The 17,302-nt window shown below is 37.1% G+C and overlaps 1 protein-coding gene across 5 annotated transcripts in view; it reads right to left on the reverse strand.

The window, feature by feature from the left end:
* The window catches only part of DPP8 (dipeptidyl peptidase 8), an 81,030-nt gene that overhangs the window by 18,760 nt on the left and 44,968 nt on the right, over positions 1 to 17,302 (reverse strand). For 3 of the 5 annotated variants that reach the window (XM_038580739.1, XM_038580738.1, XM_038580737.1), the window contains exons 13-20: positions 16,308 to 16,387; positions 13,309 to 13,461; positions 12,900 to 13,035; positions 11,476 to 11,621; positions 7,278 to 7,424; positions 5,887 to 6,039; positions 4,491 to 4,633; positions 3,397 to 3,508 (exon numbers count right to left, since the gene is read on the reverse strand). In XM_038580739.1, the coding sequence (XP_038436667.1) occupies positions 3,397 to 3,508; positions 4,491 to 4,633; positions 5,887 to 6,039; positions 7,278 to 7,424; positions 11,476 to 11,621; positions 12,900 to 13,035; positions 13,309 to 13,461; positions 16,308 to 16,387 (1,070 nt within the window). Of the gene's footprint in view, positions 1 to 3,396; positions 3,509 to 4,490; positions 4,634 to 5,886; positions 6,040 to 6,677; positions 6,841 to 7,277; positions 7,425 to 11,475; positions 11,622 to 12,899; positions 13,036 to 13,308; positions 13,462 to 16,307; positions 16,388 to 17,302 lie in introns of those variants that run through there. The other 2 variants (XM_038580740.1, XM_038580741.1) reach the window with 2 other exon arrangements.

The following is a 17,302-nucleotide window of genomic DNA, read 5'->3' on the forward strand; positions in this document are numbered from 1 at the left end:
ATGCTTTCCACAGAGTTTCAATGGGATTAACGATCTGGAGCACAGCCTCTCCGAGATATTACACACACGTATCCAGTATAAAGGCCCCTCTCTTCACCCTCAGGCTTACAGGATTTATCTATAGATCACTAGGTCTCCACGTGTGATCCACAGACTTCTGGGGTCCTCAGAAGCCCTTTCAAGGGAACACAAGGTCAAAACCACTTTCAGAACAATTTGCCTCATTCATTGTGTTGGCGTTTTTTTATCAATAATGCAAAAGCAATGCTGGGTAAAAGTGCCAGGGCCTTAGCATGAATCAAGGATATGACATTAAATTGTCCTAGATGTTACAGTATTCTTCATCACCACGCACTTGTAGTAAAAACCAAAAGTTCTTTAAATTGCACCCCCTGAATTTAACCTTTTAAATGTTCTGTGGTGACAAAATGGGAAGAAAGCAAAAAGCAATTCTGCGACAGGATATCTCAAGGAAAAGTACTTAGGCAACTGAGTTACAAGCTGAACTGTAATGTTCACATTTTCAACTTGAAAGAATGACGACAACTATGGTGATTCAGATTTGGGTATCTGGTAAATATGTGCTCAGAAATGAATGAAGTGAGCTGGTCACTTCAAGGATAACACTGACAATATTTATTGCCAATGATAAATTTTGAGCTTTTTAGTATATGTGTTGCCAAAGAGAGCACAAATTTTGAGCTTTTAAGTAAAAATTAGAACTCTGGAAAATTTGTATCTACCACTACAAGGTCAATGAGCTTCCCCATACTTACAAACTTTTCTGATGGGATTAGAGGTAGTATATGTGATTTTAAAAAATACTGTGTAATGAAATGAGCCAATACTGAGAAGACTGATATCACACAGATGACCAATGTATTTGTAAAAGATCCATTTGAAGTACAGGATCCAAAAATCCAACCTTTTTTTTTTTAAAGGATTTTATTTATTTATTCATGAGAGACATACACAGAGAGAGAAAGAGAGAGAGAGAGGCAGAGACACAGGCAGAGGGAGAAGCAGGCTCCATGCATGGAGCCCAATGTGGGACTTGATTCTGGGTCTCCAGGATCACACCCTGGGCCGAAGGCAGGAGCTAAACTGTTGAACCACTGGGGCTGCCCCAAGACCCAACAGATTTTAATGTAACATAGTATGAAATGTTTATAGGTTATGGCTTCAGATTCCACACTAAAACTAACCTTTAAGAAACTAAGATCTGTCCAGTTTTGGTATAGTATTGAAGAAGAATATCCAAAAGAAAAAAAAGAAAAGAAGAATATCCACAATTATCTAAAGTATTCCTCCCCCCCTTTTTTTTAAAAAAGATTTTGTTTATTTGTGTGTGTGTGTGTGTGTGTGTGTGTGTGTGAGAGAGAGAGAGAGAGAGAGAGAGAGAGGTTATTTGTGTGTGTGTGACAGAGAGAGGGAGAGCGAGCGAGCATGAGCAGGGGAAGGCAGAGGGAGAAAAAGAGTCCCTGCTGAGCTGAGAGCCCGATGCGGGGCTCACTTCCAGGACTCTGGGATCATGACCTGGGCCAAAGGCAGACACTTAACCATCTGAGCCAACCAGGAGGCCTTCCTCCCCTTTCTTAACTACATAGTCTGTGAGGCTGAATTTTTTTCATACAGTAGTCCCCCCTTATGCACAGGGGACACACTCAAGATCAACAACGGATGCCCTGAAATCTCAGACAGTACCAAACCCTATAGATATTGTTTTCTTCCCATACGTACATACCTATGATAAAAGTTTTGTTTATAAATTAGGCACAAGAGATTAAAACCAATAATTGATAATAAAATAAAACAACCATAACAACACATATAATAAAAGTTACCTGAATGCGGTCTCTCTCTCTCAAAATATCTTGTATTCTGCTCACTTATCTTGTGATATGAGATGATAAAGTGCTTATGTGATGAGATGAAGTGAATGACACAGGCATTGTGATACAGCGTTAGGCTGCTACTGACCTGACATTATGTCAGAAAGAGGATCATCTGCTGTTTTTTTTTTTTTTTTTTTTTTTTTTTTAAAGAGAGAGAGAGACAAAGCGCATAGCATGGGAGGGGCAGATGGGAGAGAAAGAATCCTAAACAGGCCCCACATCCAGCATGGAGACTGACACGGAGCTCCATCTCACAACCCTCAGACCATGACCTAAGCTGAAATCAAGAGTTGGACGCTTAACAAACTGAGCCACCCAGGTGCCCCAAGGATTGTCTACTTCTGGACTACAGCTGACTGTGGGTTAACTGAAATCTCAGAAAGCAAAACTGTACATAATGGGAAACTACTGTATACTTTAGCCAAAACGACACTTCCCAACAGATTGCACGTGGAAGCAAATATGAGAATCCAGGTGTCTTCCTTAAACCAGACATTAAAGGGATTCTATGAAAATGTAAAAATGATGCTACCTCTCTCAGTATTTTTTTGTTTCTTTGTTTTGGAAAATAGCTTTTCTCCTACACAAAAACTTATTTTTGTTAATATGTAATAGTTTATTATTATTTTTAAAAAAATATCTGAAGTTTTTCTTAGCTTTAGGGATGGCTAGCTGGCTCAGTTGGAAGAGCACGTGGCTCTTGATTTTGGGGTCATAAGTTCGAGTTCAATGTTGGATATAGAGATTACTTAAATAAGTAAATAAACTTAAAAAATAAAAACACCAAACTTTCTCTGTTTTAATATCTTCTATGAGAAATACTGACAGACACAACCCATATAAATGAAAGCTCTTTGGGATGTATAGGGGTCCTGAGACCAAAATGCTTGAGAACTGCTGCTAGACAAATAGCTCACAGTTTACCGACATAAATGTCAACTGAAACATAAAAGAGGAAAAAGTAGTATTTTTCATTTCTTATGAGCACATAATCTGTGAAAGAAGTACAAAGGAGGAAGAAATGAACAGGTTACCTTTTATTTTTATTTTTTATTTTTTTCAGGTTACCTTTTAAAACCACTTTTTTGAATAATAGAGCAATGGAGGTATAGTTAATTTGTGGCTTTCTGTTCCAATGTCAATCAGGTCCTACAAATCCTTTAAAACAGTGATATCAAGTAGCATTTCCTTACCCTTCCAAGGGGAAGAAGAAAAGCAAAGGAGGATACTGAAGAGACTCCTGTCATCTTTTCCATGATGACAAACTGAAAACAGCTAGAGATACACAAGTCATAGAATCCAACAGGCCAGTTCTAAGCCCAACTTTGGCAGAATTTTAATTTTTACCCAACTGAGGCACTATTAACTATGCCTATGACTTCAGATGTCTTAAGCAGAGAGTGGTCACAGCTGAAAACTCAGCCTTACTCCATAGTTATTATATTTCAAAGTAATCAATCACTAATTACTACGTAATTCAATTAGAAAATGAAGAACTCACCTGTAAATCATATGGCTTTCCAGCCCTCACTAAAAAACTCAGTAATATACTGGTGTGTGCAAAATGGACATTCTCATCCAAGAATCCATGTAAAAGTAGTAAACGATTTGGTCTGGAGAAATGGAAATATTAGAGGATTAGGCAAAATAGAATATTTAGGGGGAATCCCTGGGTGGCTCAGCGGTTTGGTGCCTGCCTTTGGCCCAGGGCGCGATCCTGGAGTCCCGGGATCGAGTCCCATGTTGGGCTCCCAGCATGGAGCCTGCTTCTCCCTCTGCCTGTGTCTCTGCCTCTCTCTGTTTCTCTATCATGAATAAATAAATAAAATCTTAAAAAAAAAAGAATATTTAGGAAAACTGCTTAAGGCCTTTAATCATAACTATTTGTTAATATTATAATTATATATGTATAGAACTACATATAGTTATATAATATACAATAGAATTATATAAAAACATGTAACTATATAATAGTTAATATGAATAAAGCTAACTTCTTTGTACTGTCATGTTAAAATAAGAATTTAACATTTTCAATAATAAATTTGTAATACAGTAACCAGATACTACACGTAATGAAAATCATGCGTTCAATTTCTTATGAAGATATTAGCATATATCAATAATCATAGCATTTTCCTAGGGAAAGAAAATCATAAACATTATCTACAGAATATATTTAAGCAGAAACAGAATTTTTTCTACCTTGAAACAGTTATGTACTTAAACTTCTTTCAGCACAGTAACTGCTTCAAATATACCTTGTTTAAAAAACCCAAATTATAAGAACTGGCCTGTAATTCAGCTTTGAGAAATAGCTATGCTATTTGAGAATCTATAAAATATTAGTCTCGGTTTTGCAGTATTTGCAGTTTTCGTTATTACTTTTTAAAAGATTTTACTTATTTATTCATGAGAAATACAAAGAGAGAGAGAGAGAGAGCAGAGACACAGGCAGAGGGAGAAGCAGGGCTCCATGCAGGGAGCCCGACATGGGACTTGATCTCGAGACTCCAGGATCACGCCCCGAGCCAAAGGCACACGTTCAACTGCTAAGCCACCCACCCACCCAAGCATATTAAAGCTTGAACTTACTCAGAGGGAAACTTTTCTGCTTGCATGGCCACAGATCCTAAGTAATAGCCCTGTTCATTCTGGTCAGGGTGGCCCATATAACGTTCTGTGTAGCCTGTATCATAGAAGATCCACAGAGTAACTGGGGCCCCAGCAATGGCAACCTACATAAGACAACAGCAACAGTTAAGTGTGGTCCAAAAAAGAATGGCTAGCAATAAGAATGTGTAACTGCAAATTTATAGGCTAAAATTATCCTTAGGCTTTAGCCTCACAACTGGTGCATACATGATCTCAGGCAACTCAGAAAATCAAAGTGGAGTGCCAAGGTCAAGAATTTGATACTTTGTGAGTCAGTTAGCTTAATGTTCCACAGGCATGCCACATACCAAACCCTTAACCTGGGCTAGATGAAATATACACACGGGACCCCTTTGTTAAAAAGGGAGACCGAACTAGAACACATGAATGCCTCAGTGTAAACTCATTCCTGCTACTGGGGGAAAAAGGTGTGATAAGTGTCAGCTTTATATAGGAAAAGCAGTCATTTCTATTTTTCTTCCTTTTCTTTTTGGTTTCTATTGGCAATACAGAATTTTTAACAGTGAATGAAATATATTTAAGCACGAAACACTTTCCTCATTTTAAGGTTCCCACACACAGTTTTATACTTAAATATTCTAATTACTTTCTTGACGGCTGCAAGCCTATGAAAATTATGGCAGTTTTCAGAGTTTATTATTATAAAGACTATCTGAATATACATACAAAAGCAAAAACCCTATCATTTCCATTCTTAAAATTATTTTTCACCCAAAGATAAAATCATGTTATTGAAATACCAAAAAAAAATTTCATAATTGCCATTCTCTTAACACTTTTTAGCATCTTTATATATTTCCTTCCAGCAAATTTTTGTAGGAAATTGTTTCTAAAATCATAACCATCACTTATATATATATTTAATATGTTATTCATTCAATCAAGATTGATTCAAGATCTACTATGTGCCAAGCATTGTGCGTGGCTACTGAGGATATATCAGTACACACAAATCCCTGCCCTCTGAGCTTGCAGTACAGCAACTAAATAATTAATTATAATCTAATATGTGTGTATGTGTGTGTTTTACTAATCATGACTATCTTCCATAATCTTTGGCATGTCTATAAATAGCCAACAACTGGTCATCAAGTTGACAAGTGTGTTTTAATATAGATAGTAGATATCTCACATGGCTATCAGTAGTTGACAAGATAACATCTATTATCTCACATGACTGTTAGATACACAAACCCTAACATTTTATAACATTGCCAACTCTGTAAACCTTTAGAAAATAGGCACTTTCCCATATCCTCAATTTATAGAAAATTCTACCCCACTGCAAAAAGAAGTACAATAGGAAGTCACATACCCTGAAGATATCTGACCTCTGCATTAATGCCATCAGGGAGAGGTATCCTCCATAGGACCAGCCATGGATGCCCACACGATCTAAGTCAATGAAATCATATTGAGAAGCTAGATACTGGAGTCCTTCCACCTGATCGTCAATCTCTATTTGACCCTGTCAAAAAAGGGAGAACATTTCACTGACTCTGATGAATAGAAGTCTCATTATCAGAGTGCTTTTAAAGCTGATAAATGTTTTTTACTAAAAATAACTGTAGTTTAAAAAAAAATTCATTATCAATTGAGACTCTGTTGCCTGAAAAAAATTTTAAAGTCTATTTAGAGATAGGGCCTATAGTTTCTGTTGCTAGTCAACCCTAGAGTTTAGTTAACCCTTAGTCACAAAGTTCTTTCCTCCTGAGACCCAAACTGTTTCTTGCTATATGGGTATTTCCTCTTTCCATTTGTTCTGTTGTCTGCTAAGAGGTCAGCATTTTCCTTGTAACAAGCCTTCCTATACCCAAAGACAAAAAATTAGCCCCCTTAAGTGGTTGACTAATTTTACTTCTTTTTAAAACTTAATGCAGTAAAGCAGAAGGAATTACTCTTGAGGTCTTATTCTCCTATTTCCCCATCATCTACTTCTAGGAACTGAACACAAGCTATTTCTTTAAACACCTATTAAATCCTAATTCCTATAATCACCACCCTGTCTGTATTACTAGGCCTGCCAGTGCACACAATCTCACTTTACTGAGCCAAAAACAAAAATAAAAACCAAAAAACTTACATGAGAATACAACATAAGGTCAAAGAACTGGGTGTGGGAGAAAATCCCATGTCTTACTCAGCATGTCCAATACACTGGCAAACACAGTAACTGCCTTACTGTGTAAAAGGAACATCGGATTCTCATCATTTCCCAAAGCAGCAGAAAGGACATGGGGCATCTCTAAAAGGTAGCATTTAAAGCTTCCTGTAGAGAGAAAGAGGCTTGTCACAAGGAAGGCACTAACCAGTTGGTTTCTCTCTTCACAGAGGACAGAACAAATCTCATTTATTCCTCTCAATAGGTCACAGGATGCTGAAAACTATGGTGCTGCTTTCTGACTAAGCTGGACATACAAAATAAGAGAGGGTTTTTCTGTGTAAAACTGGTTCTATCTCAGCTCCCCAAAGTTATATACTGGTAGACAGGTAGATGTGAGTTAGCCTAGTGAATATCAAGCTGTATCTTCCCTCCCATCCCTGTACTCTTAACACAGACACACAGAGGCAGACACACACATTCTCTCTCTGTCTCTCTCACTCACAGCCCCTTTCCCTAACACTCACTCTCTGGGATTTCACATCAAGCAATGAATCAGAAAATGTAAATGTCTTTAAAAGAAAAATGTTTGTATGCTCACACACCATTTTGTATTTAAAGGCGCCTTCAAATTTAAGCCCTCGGTGACAGGATCCCCTGTTGTCTATCACTACAACCACATAACCCAGAGAGGCTAGGGTATTCAAGCGGAAATACTTGACTCCTTTAAACCGATTATTCACCAACTGCACCTGAGGAAGAAATACAACTTCAGTGAAATTTATTATATGGTGATACAAAAAAATATAAGAGGCAGGGTACTATGAAAAGGAGAAAGCTTGAATTTCTGGTATTATTTTGCTTTTAAGATGAAATTATTTTCTGGTGGCAAGAACACTTATCACAAGATGTACCCTCTTACCAACATTTTAAACGTACAATATAGTATCATTAACTACAAGGCAATGCTGTACAGATCTCTAGAACTTACTCATCTTGCATAATTGAGATTTTGTGCTTGTTGATTGGAACTCCCTGTTTCCCCTGTCCCCGACTTATTTTTAAACTTACTTAAATTTTTTCATGTTTATGTTGCTTCTTTTTCAACTTCACACTCAAGGTTCAGGGCAATTACTGAGCAACTACAGACTTTAAAACTGTAACCAAGATATTCATTACATATGAGACAAAAGATTTAACCTGCCCCATTGAAAAAGTTAATAAAATCATTACTGCTACCCCCAAAGAACTGTGTCATTCAAATGACAGAGACAAGGATAAATCAGGTCATTTTTATTCTCTGTCTCTTCGGGGGTTGTCCCTGGTCAGTAGCAGAAAAATTTAGTTGCTTTTTTTAAGAGTTATTTATTCAGAGCAAGCGAGCATGTGAAGCGAGGGGCAGAGGAAGAGGAAGAGAGAAAATCATTAGCTCTGCTGAGCATGGAACTCTATGCAGGGTTCAATCTCATAGGCAGGGCTCAATCTCACAACTGTGAGATAACCACCTGAGCTGAAACTAAGAGTTGGGTGCTTAACAGATCTGAGTCACCCCAGGCGCCCCCCAAAATGAAAAGTTTTTTCTGACTGAAACCAATGGGAAAACCAAATCAGCCACTTAATTAAGAATCAACATCTTCTTCAAGCAATGAATGTATACTGAGCATTTACTGGGATAAACTGGGGTGTGTGTGCTGTATGTGTGTAGATAATCTTTTTCTTCTTGAATTTCTGGATATTCAGTATCACTGTAACAACTGTCAAATTGGTCTTCCTGTTTCTACTCTTGTCCTCCTATAGTCTATTCACATGGTAGATGGATGATTTTAAAATGCAAATTATGTAAGACTTTATAGCTTAGCTCCCTCCAATGGTAGAGTTTAGATCTCATTCGAAGATCCTTACCATTGCCTTTAAGATCTTATATTATCTGGCTATTTCTCTGACCAGTCCTTTCATAACAAATCCCTACTTGTACACTATACTCTAACTTTATTATCAATTATTCCTAGTTGATTCTAATCCCCAGGACCTTGATATTTACTGTTCCCTCTGTCTGGAATGCTCTTCCCTCAGATCTTTAATGTAGTTCACTCCTTCATCTCATGTACTCTCAGAGACCTTCCCTGAATTTCCTATCAGAATTATCCTTTTAGTCTCTCTGCCATCCTCTTTCCCAATAATTATTTAAAACACTTCCATTTTATTAAGTTGTATCATTTATATGTCTAGTCATTTATTATTTTCCTCATTAAGCTCCATGAAGGTGGGACATTAGTCTGATTTGTTTGCTATGGTATCCTCACTGCCTAGAATAGTACTTTGTACATAATAGGAACTCAATGCTACTTGCTGAATGAATGAATGAAAAATGGAGATAGGAGAATGAGGTTTTCGCTTTCTTTTTAAAAAGTTTTTAAATTATTTCCAGTATAGTTAACAATGTTTTCCCTTTATCTCTTGGGAGGAGGGGCAAAAGGGAGGGAGCTGAAAAAAGAGTATTTAAAGAAAACTACTTCAGGGTTCCCGAGTAGCACAGTTGGTTGGGTGTCCAGCACTTGGTTTCTGCTTGGATCCTAGTCTCACGGTAGTGGGACTGAGCCCCATGTCCGGCTCTGCACTCAGCAGGGAGTCTGCTTGGGGACTCTCCCTCTTCCTCTGTGCCATACCCTTGCACTCGCGCTCTCTCTCTAAAATCAATAAATCTCTAAAGAAAAAAAAAAACAAAACTACTTCACATCTTTGCCTGTGGTCATGCACAAAAATGGCCTCAAATGCCTATTATGAACATTTCCCCCAAGAGCCAGTGTTTGTGCCTAGGCAGCCAGAGGCCTGCTCCTTCTGGAAGAAGGTACTTAAACATAATGCCCTTTGGCACTGAGAATTCAAAAGTGTCCTTCGGTATCAATTCTTCAAAACCTGTGTCCTGCTATCACTTAGCCTGCTTTCTTGTGCATTTATATTTATAGAACAGTGTCTGGCACATAGGAAACACAACATGGATTTGTTAAAGAAACATTTAAAAATATACAGCTGTTATCAATAAAAGGTTAAAGAACTAAGCCTAGATGACTTTAATCAGAAATATTTGCTTTTCTTGGATTTCACTTCTGTCAACTATAGACATTGCTATACTTAGTGACAAAGTAACTCACTTCATGTCACAAATTGTGACTCTTGCCAATCAGCAGATTCCCACTTTGACCTGAATATATGCCAAGAAAAAACAGAGTCTGGACTGATAATAAGATTTAATCAAAGTTAACAAGGCTTTGTGTGCTATTAAAAAGATCTGGTCTTATATTAAAGAGCCTCTTCAGTCAACAAATAAGAGGATGAATGATTTCCCAATAAGTTGAAAGGCCAGAGTCATTTTATCATGTAGTCGCATGGGGAAATTTCTCTGCAAAATGAACAGAATATTCTGAGAAAGAAACTATTCCAGTAAGTGTAAAGAAGTATTTGTATTCATAAGTGCTACAAACAATTGAACAATTTTATTTTAATTGCACTGGTTAAGACTTTTTAAAAAGACTTATTTATTTTTAGAGAGAGAGCAAAAGAGCAAGAGAACAAAAGGGCACACATGGGTGAGTGTAAGTGGGGCGGGGGGCAAAGGGAGAGAATCTTTCAAGCAGACCCCACACTGAGTGAAGAGATCAGCCAGGGCCTTGGCTTAATTCTACAACCCATGTGATCATGACCTAGGTCAAAAGTGAGTGGGATGCTCAACCAAGTGAGCTACCCAGGCACCCCAAGACTTTTTATTATGATAAAATATACATAAAATTTACTATTTCAACCATTTTAAGTGTATAATTCAGTGACATTAGGTATTTACCCTGTTATATAACCATCACCAATATCCATATCTGGAATCTTTTCATCATCTCAAAAAGAAACTCTGTATCTTATTAAATAACTCCCTATCCCTCCCCCAGTCCCTAACAATCTCTATCCCACTTTTAGTCTCCATGAATTAGCTTCTTCTGGGTACATCATACAAGTGCAATCAAACAATATTTCTCCTTTTTTGTCTCTGGCTTATTTCACTTAGCATAATGTCTTTAAAGTTTATCCTTGTTGTACCATATATCAGAACGTCATCCCACTTTATTAATCAATCAATCAATTAATTAATTATTTTTGTCATTGTATTTAAGTCTGAAAAATATTTGTATGGATATACCACATTTTGGTTATTCATTCATCTATCAACGGACACTGGGTTGTTCCCATCTTCTGGCTATTGTGAACAATGCTGCATAATGAACATGGGTTCATTTGAGAGAGAGAGAGAGAGAGAGAGCGCGCGCGCGCGCAAGAGTGCACAAGCCACGGGGAGAAGCAGTGGGAGAGAGAGGGAGAAGCAGACTCCCCACTGAGCAGGGAGTCTGACATGGGGCTCAATCTCCGAACCCTGGGATCATGACCTGAGCTGAAGGCAGATGCTTAACCGACGGAGTCACCCAGGCACCCCTCTAAACAGGAATTATAAGCCAGAGTCAGTAACAGCAGAGGCCCAATAATGCTCAAATATTAACTTGAATAATTGACTAGACATTTAAAAAACAATTCTAAAAAATATATATGTATACATAGAGATGTATGTATATAAATATGCCCACCTGAAAGGTGGGTGGAGAATGAGTGAAATAGATAATGGGGATTAAGGAGTGCACTTATTGTGATGAGCACTGGGTGATGTACAGAATTGCTGAATCAGTATACTCTATACCTGAAACTAATAAAACACTGTATGTTAACTATACTGGAGTTAAATAAAGTTTAAGTAAATATGCCCACCTGAGGACCACCATATATGAATAGCACAGTAGGGTATTTCTTTCCAGGTTGTAGATCATGAGGTTTGTACAGCATCCCATACAACGTAAATCCAGTAGTACTTTCAAAAGAGAAAATCTCTGGAGGGGTGTAGTCAGGAAGAGGACCTGGGAGGAGGAGATAACAAAAAGAGTATGTAAAAGGAGTTCTTATTGGAGCTCTGCAATCTGAGAGCAAGGAAAAAAACCCATAAACCCATAACCACACACAGAATAACCGACCATCTCCCTTTCAAGTGATAAGCAAGAAATTAAGTAAGAACATTTATCTTTAAAAAAACAAAATCTAATAAACATATCAAATTATTTCAAAAGTAGATACACAATATTCTGAATAATCCTTGGAGCCTAGGAGGTATTTAGATATGAAATTATACAAATACTCTGTGCTTGATTCAGTGTAACTTGATGATGGTTAAGCCATATACCTGATTAGAAACTGGAAGCACAAATTTAATTCAGTCAATTTAACTTGCTCAGAGCCAGTGCTCAAAAAACATTTGTTTCTGATCATTAGAGAATTAGCCTAACCAGGACCCAAAACAGTAACTCACTGTCAGTCTTTGGTTTACCAAAGATATACCGGACCTATCCTAAGTCTGTGTATACTGGATAATGTTACAATCTAAGCAGAGATCACCACCATATTACAAATTCTACTTGTGGACATTAGAACATACCCTGTGGCTTTGCATTAATTTCTTAATCCCTTAGCAGATATTCATGAATAAAAATACTTAACAGGAAAAAAGATCTGGGGACAAAGTGGATTAAAGATACATAAAATTATTCCATTTTTTAAGAAACCAAGCATTTAAAAAATAGATAATTCACAGTGCTCTTCATTCCCACATAGAACTAGTGTTCTATCTTTTATTAAGATGGCCATTGCAAGTGTTTTAAAAGTTAAGAAAGCTACCAGCTGGTTATTCCCTAAAGCTGCAGCTTCCCTGCTCAGAGTCTTACTAGTTCAGTGTACATTATCTTCATTTGAGAAATCACCAAACATGTGAACAAATCATTCCTAGCTGCTACTATGACTATTTTATTCTTAAGTTTCAAAAAGGCCCTCCAGGGATGCCTGGCTGGCTCAGTTGGAAGAGTGCGCAATTCTTCATCTTGGGGTCATGAGTTTGAGTCCCACACTGGGTATAGGAGATTACTTAAAAAAAAAACTTCAAAAAGGCCTTCCAAACCTGCTCCTGCCTACAGTGGGAGGTAACCCATCTTACTTGGTGGTTGACAGAATAGGAATGATGGGATCAATCAGGAACTCAGCAGCTCAGGGACAAGTGGTGGTGAGAAGTGAGAAATGTGGACATACGAAACAGGTTTAGTGTACTTATGTATAATCCTACTTGAAATCAGGTTCAGGGAAATGAGTACCTGCTGAATCCAAAATGGTGGCCCAAAATTCCTTTGTTTTGCAAGTTGGGTCATCTTCAGGGCTTGAGAGCTTGTAAAGGGACACACAGTGTGGATTCTTCTGGTTACTATACTTACTTATAAAGAAGTCACAATGCTAGAGAAAGGAGAAACAATTACTTTTTCCCCATGGAAAAGTAAAAAAGGTGCTATATCTGCACTGGTGCTAGAGCAGGAGTATGGTAAGAGTGACCATTTATGTCCATATACAATGCTGACGTTAAGAGTAGACTTTTTAAAGTTTTTCTTCAGAGAATCAGACTTTGACAGGCCAATTTCACCGATTTTCACATTATTCTAAAGGAGTATTACATGAGCAGAAGGTTTTTTTTATAGGATAGGAAACCCTTTTCCAACAGGGACTTAATACCTGGCTGATGCAGCAAGAGTGGGAATAGCCACGGTCAGTCAGCCTTGTCACCTCTCCAGGATTTACATAACTGACCACATATAGGTGATGTTCTAAAGGAGAGTCCTTGGTGCCTTCAAAATATACCAGCTTCCTGACTTCATCAACCTGGATCTGCCAAAAAACAACAATAGAAAAATCAGTGCTAACGGGACCTTGGCCAAGCTAGTAACTCGACAAACAATTCCCAATTTCATTTAGAAACATTTGAGTCACTCTTTCACTAGTGCCTCTTAAAAATTTTTTGCCACCAATGTTAATAAACCTGAGTTGGTTTGCTTATGACTTTTATACCTAAGAATAAATCTCTTTCACAAGGAAAAAGGACACATGAATTGCATGCTATTATTAGTTTCGCACATGGTCAAAATGTGCGTTTTCTTAAAATTCAAGAGTTAGTTCATTAAAATGACAATACTTTAAAGGGAAAAAACATACCTGTATCACCCCTTAGGTCAACCATTCATGCCCACTTAAAAGAGTCTCATTTTAGAATCTTGTATATCTCTTAGTGCAGTATTATCTTAAGTAGTACTTTTTTGGTCTTTTGTACAAACTTGCAAAAGTGTTTTATCTAGTCGGTTGGGAAATAACTGAACTCAATTACAGTTTCAGTACTGGTATAGTTTATAAATAAGTATGGATAAGATTTTTAAGTCTTCATTTGGAACTCAAAAAAACTGTAAGTAAACTCACAGCTGAATTCTTCCCAAATTACACTTAAGAGTCTAAATAAATAAACAGCTTTTATTATCTGTTTAAAATATTAGCCTACTCAGTGTTTAATGAAATTCAAATTTTTTTTTTTTACACAGAAAAGAAAACAAAGATACATTTCCAAAAACAAGTATTTTTAAATGCCACTTTTTCTCTAGGAAGCTGCTTCTTCATTACAAAATATTTTTCTAGCTTACATAGGTACAGAAATAAACACAGTTGAGATTAAGTAGGGCTACGTGACACATGTATGTAGAAAGGATACAAGTGATAGGAAATGCCAGAACAAACATTCATGAAGTTTCATAGGTATGTGTTAATCTGTGCAAAAGGTCAGGACAGGTTCTGCTCTTGACCTAGCAGCTGGAGTCAGGCCTTTCAAAACTGAAGAAATAACAGGTTAGTTTCTGACCCCTGATTATAATGGCTCTTTTCTTTGTTTTCTGTAACTATTTTATTAGACAGAAGTATCAGAATAATCTTGAAGGGCTTGTTAAGCAGATCGCAGCATTCCACCACCAGAATTTCTGATTCAGAAGGTCTGGGGTAGGCCCAAGAATTTACCTTTCTAAAATGTTCCCAGGTGATGCTCAGGCTATGGGTTGGCCCAAGGACCATACTTTGAGAACCACTCCTCAACAGTGAGGAGCACATGGGCTTAAAGGTCTCAAAGCTTGGGGCAGTCTGGGTGGCTCAGCGGTTTAGCTGATCCATGCCGCCTTTAACTCAGGGCCTAATCCTGGAGACCCAGGATCGAGTCCCACGTCAGGCTCCCTCCATAGAGCCTGCTTCTCCCTCTGCCTGTGCCTCTGCCTCTCTCTCTCTCTCTCTCTCTCTGTGTCTCTCATGAATAAATAAAAAAAAATCTTAAAAAAAAAAGGTCTTAAAGCTTTACCCAATTATTGCCGTTCTTTGGGTGGGAACAAGGTCACGTAAAAGCAGAGGGGAAAGGTAACTTAAAAAAAATAAAGCAAAATAAAGCAAGGATAGAGGGGATGTAGAAGAGTAAGAAAAAGAGGCACAAACAAATTAAGTAAGTAAGCAGGACATAAAGAAGAAAATCGATGCATATAAATGCAAGTAATAGAAGGACATTTAGATTGCCAAAATAAGATTCAGATCTGTGTAAATACAATTCTGTGGATTCCTCAGTATTATCCAACGATTATACAGTAGGAACGTTACAAGAGTGTAATTTTTTGTTATCAGAACTTAGAATTCCACAGTAAGATTCTTCTCAAATGACAATAATATCCAAGGCCCCTAAATGGAAAAAAATATTTTTTGGATATATAACCAGAAGGCCATGTGAGACCCTCAGTGGAAATTAGACATTAATGGTTACCTATGATATTCTAAAATTTTTACCAACAAAACCAAACCTGAGACCCGGATCTTCATTTTTTCTCCTTAACTAGTTTGGGGACTATGAGTGACTTCTATAGTAGCTAATACACATAATCTTTCATTAAATCTCCAAATCAATTTGAGGAAAATCATTGGCCTTCATTAAATCTTGGTAGCATAATCAACTTAACTGAATGTATCACACACATAAAGGATGGAGTTCTTAGAGCTCTCGGGAAACTAACCACATAACTAAAAGTTCAAATAGACACAAGTACTATGAAAGGCAAAAGAAAAAAATTAGAATTCATTGAATTGCCACAGAAAGCCACAAGCTAAGAGGAAAGAGGTGGATTTTCCTCTTTTTCCACATCAATCTACACTCTGTATGTATGTTAGCCACTTTGTAGATGGTGGATAGAATTTTAAATTTGTGAGATAAGATAAATAGATAAGTGAAAGAGAATCACTACCTCAGAAGTAGTAAATCCAATTTCTAATGTATAGAAATGACATTAAGAGATATAAAAATAATTTTCAAACAATATTCCAACTCACAACTTTTGCAGATTCAGAAAACATGGACCAGCCCTTTCCTTATTAAGTAGCAACACTATATTTGAAAATGGTGAACTTAAGTAATGAGAACACACCTAATACCAGGGCTATAAAATGGGTGACTCATAACTTTTTAAAAATTATTTTATTATTTATTTACTTTTTTGGCGACTTATAACTTAAACTAAGATTCTTCCTTTCTAAACCTTGAGTTCTTTTAGGCCCTAACTTAATATTGTCAAAACACTGGGGTCATATAAAGTTGTACTACTGCTTTTCAGTACTGCATAAATACAGCAAATGTTGACCAAACATATCAGTAGAATAAAAGAGCATACATTAGATCCATGCCGGCCAAGAACTTCCCATTCACCACTGGTAATTGCTATTTCCTCTTTGACAGGACACTTGAAATCACCTAAAGATAAACATAGTTATCATTCAGCACTCTGAATCAAACTATAAGCAAATGAAACAATGAATAACTCTTTTTTTATAAAACTCTTTCCAAAAAGGTACATTAAAAAATTCAAGTTATATCTGAGGTAATGGAATGTTTTGAAACTAAACACAGGTGATGACTACACAACACTGTGAATGTACCTACCTAATGCCACTGTTCATCTTTCTTTTAAAAATATTTTCATTTTTTTAAAGTTATTTCTATGCCAGCGTGGGGCTTAAACTCATGACCCTAAGATTAAGAGTCACATGGTCTATCGCCTGAGCCAGCCAGGCACCCTGCCACTTCATTTTAAAATGTTTATTTAAGGGGTGCCTGGGTGGCTCAGTTAGCTAAGCATCTGACTCTTGATTTCAGCTCAGGTCATGATCTCAGAGCTATGAGACAGACCTGTGACAGGCTCTGCACTCAGTGGGGAATCAGCTTGAGATTCTCTCGATCCCTCTCCCTCTGCCTCTTCCCCCCAATAAATAAATAAATCTTTAAAAAGAGTAAAAGGTTTAAAATGTTCATTTTAAAGTTGTTCATTTAATGTTATGTGAATTTCACCTTCATTTTAATAAGTCTACAGTTAAAAAAATTCTAAGTTATGAGTCTTCACAATACTCTGGAATAATGACAGAAGAAGGATCCACGTAAATCAAGTGAAAACAGCAAAACAGATTCTGATGGCAAAGCCAGAAAAGAACTCAAAAGCAATTGTATTCTTAGACCTAGAAGTCTAATGGGTTGACAAGGCATTTCCTCTAGAAAAGCAACAAACTACTTTAAAAGCCACAAAAGAAAAAAGTTTTATACAGTAAATGCCAACATGCCCCCATCTGTCTCTATGAGATTCTGTCTCAGTAAAGAAGACTCTCTTGGTGGCCA

Source organism: Canis lupus, chromosome 30 (assembly GCF_011100685.1).
Source record: "Canis lupus familiaris isolate Mischka breed German Shepherd chromosome 30, alternate assembly UU_Cfam_GSD_1.0, whole genome shotgun sequence".
Taxonomy (NCBI): Eukaryota; Metazoa; Chordata; class Mammalia; order Carnivora; family Canidae; genus Canis; species Canis lupus.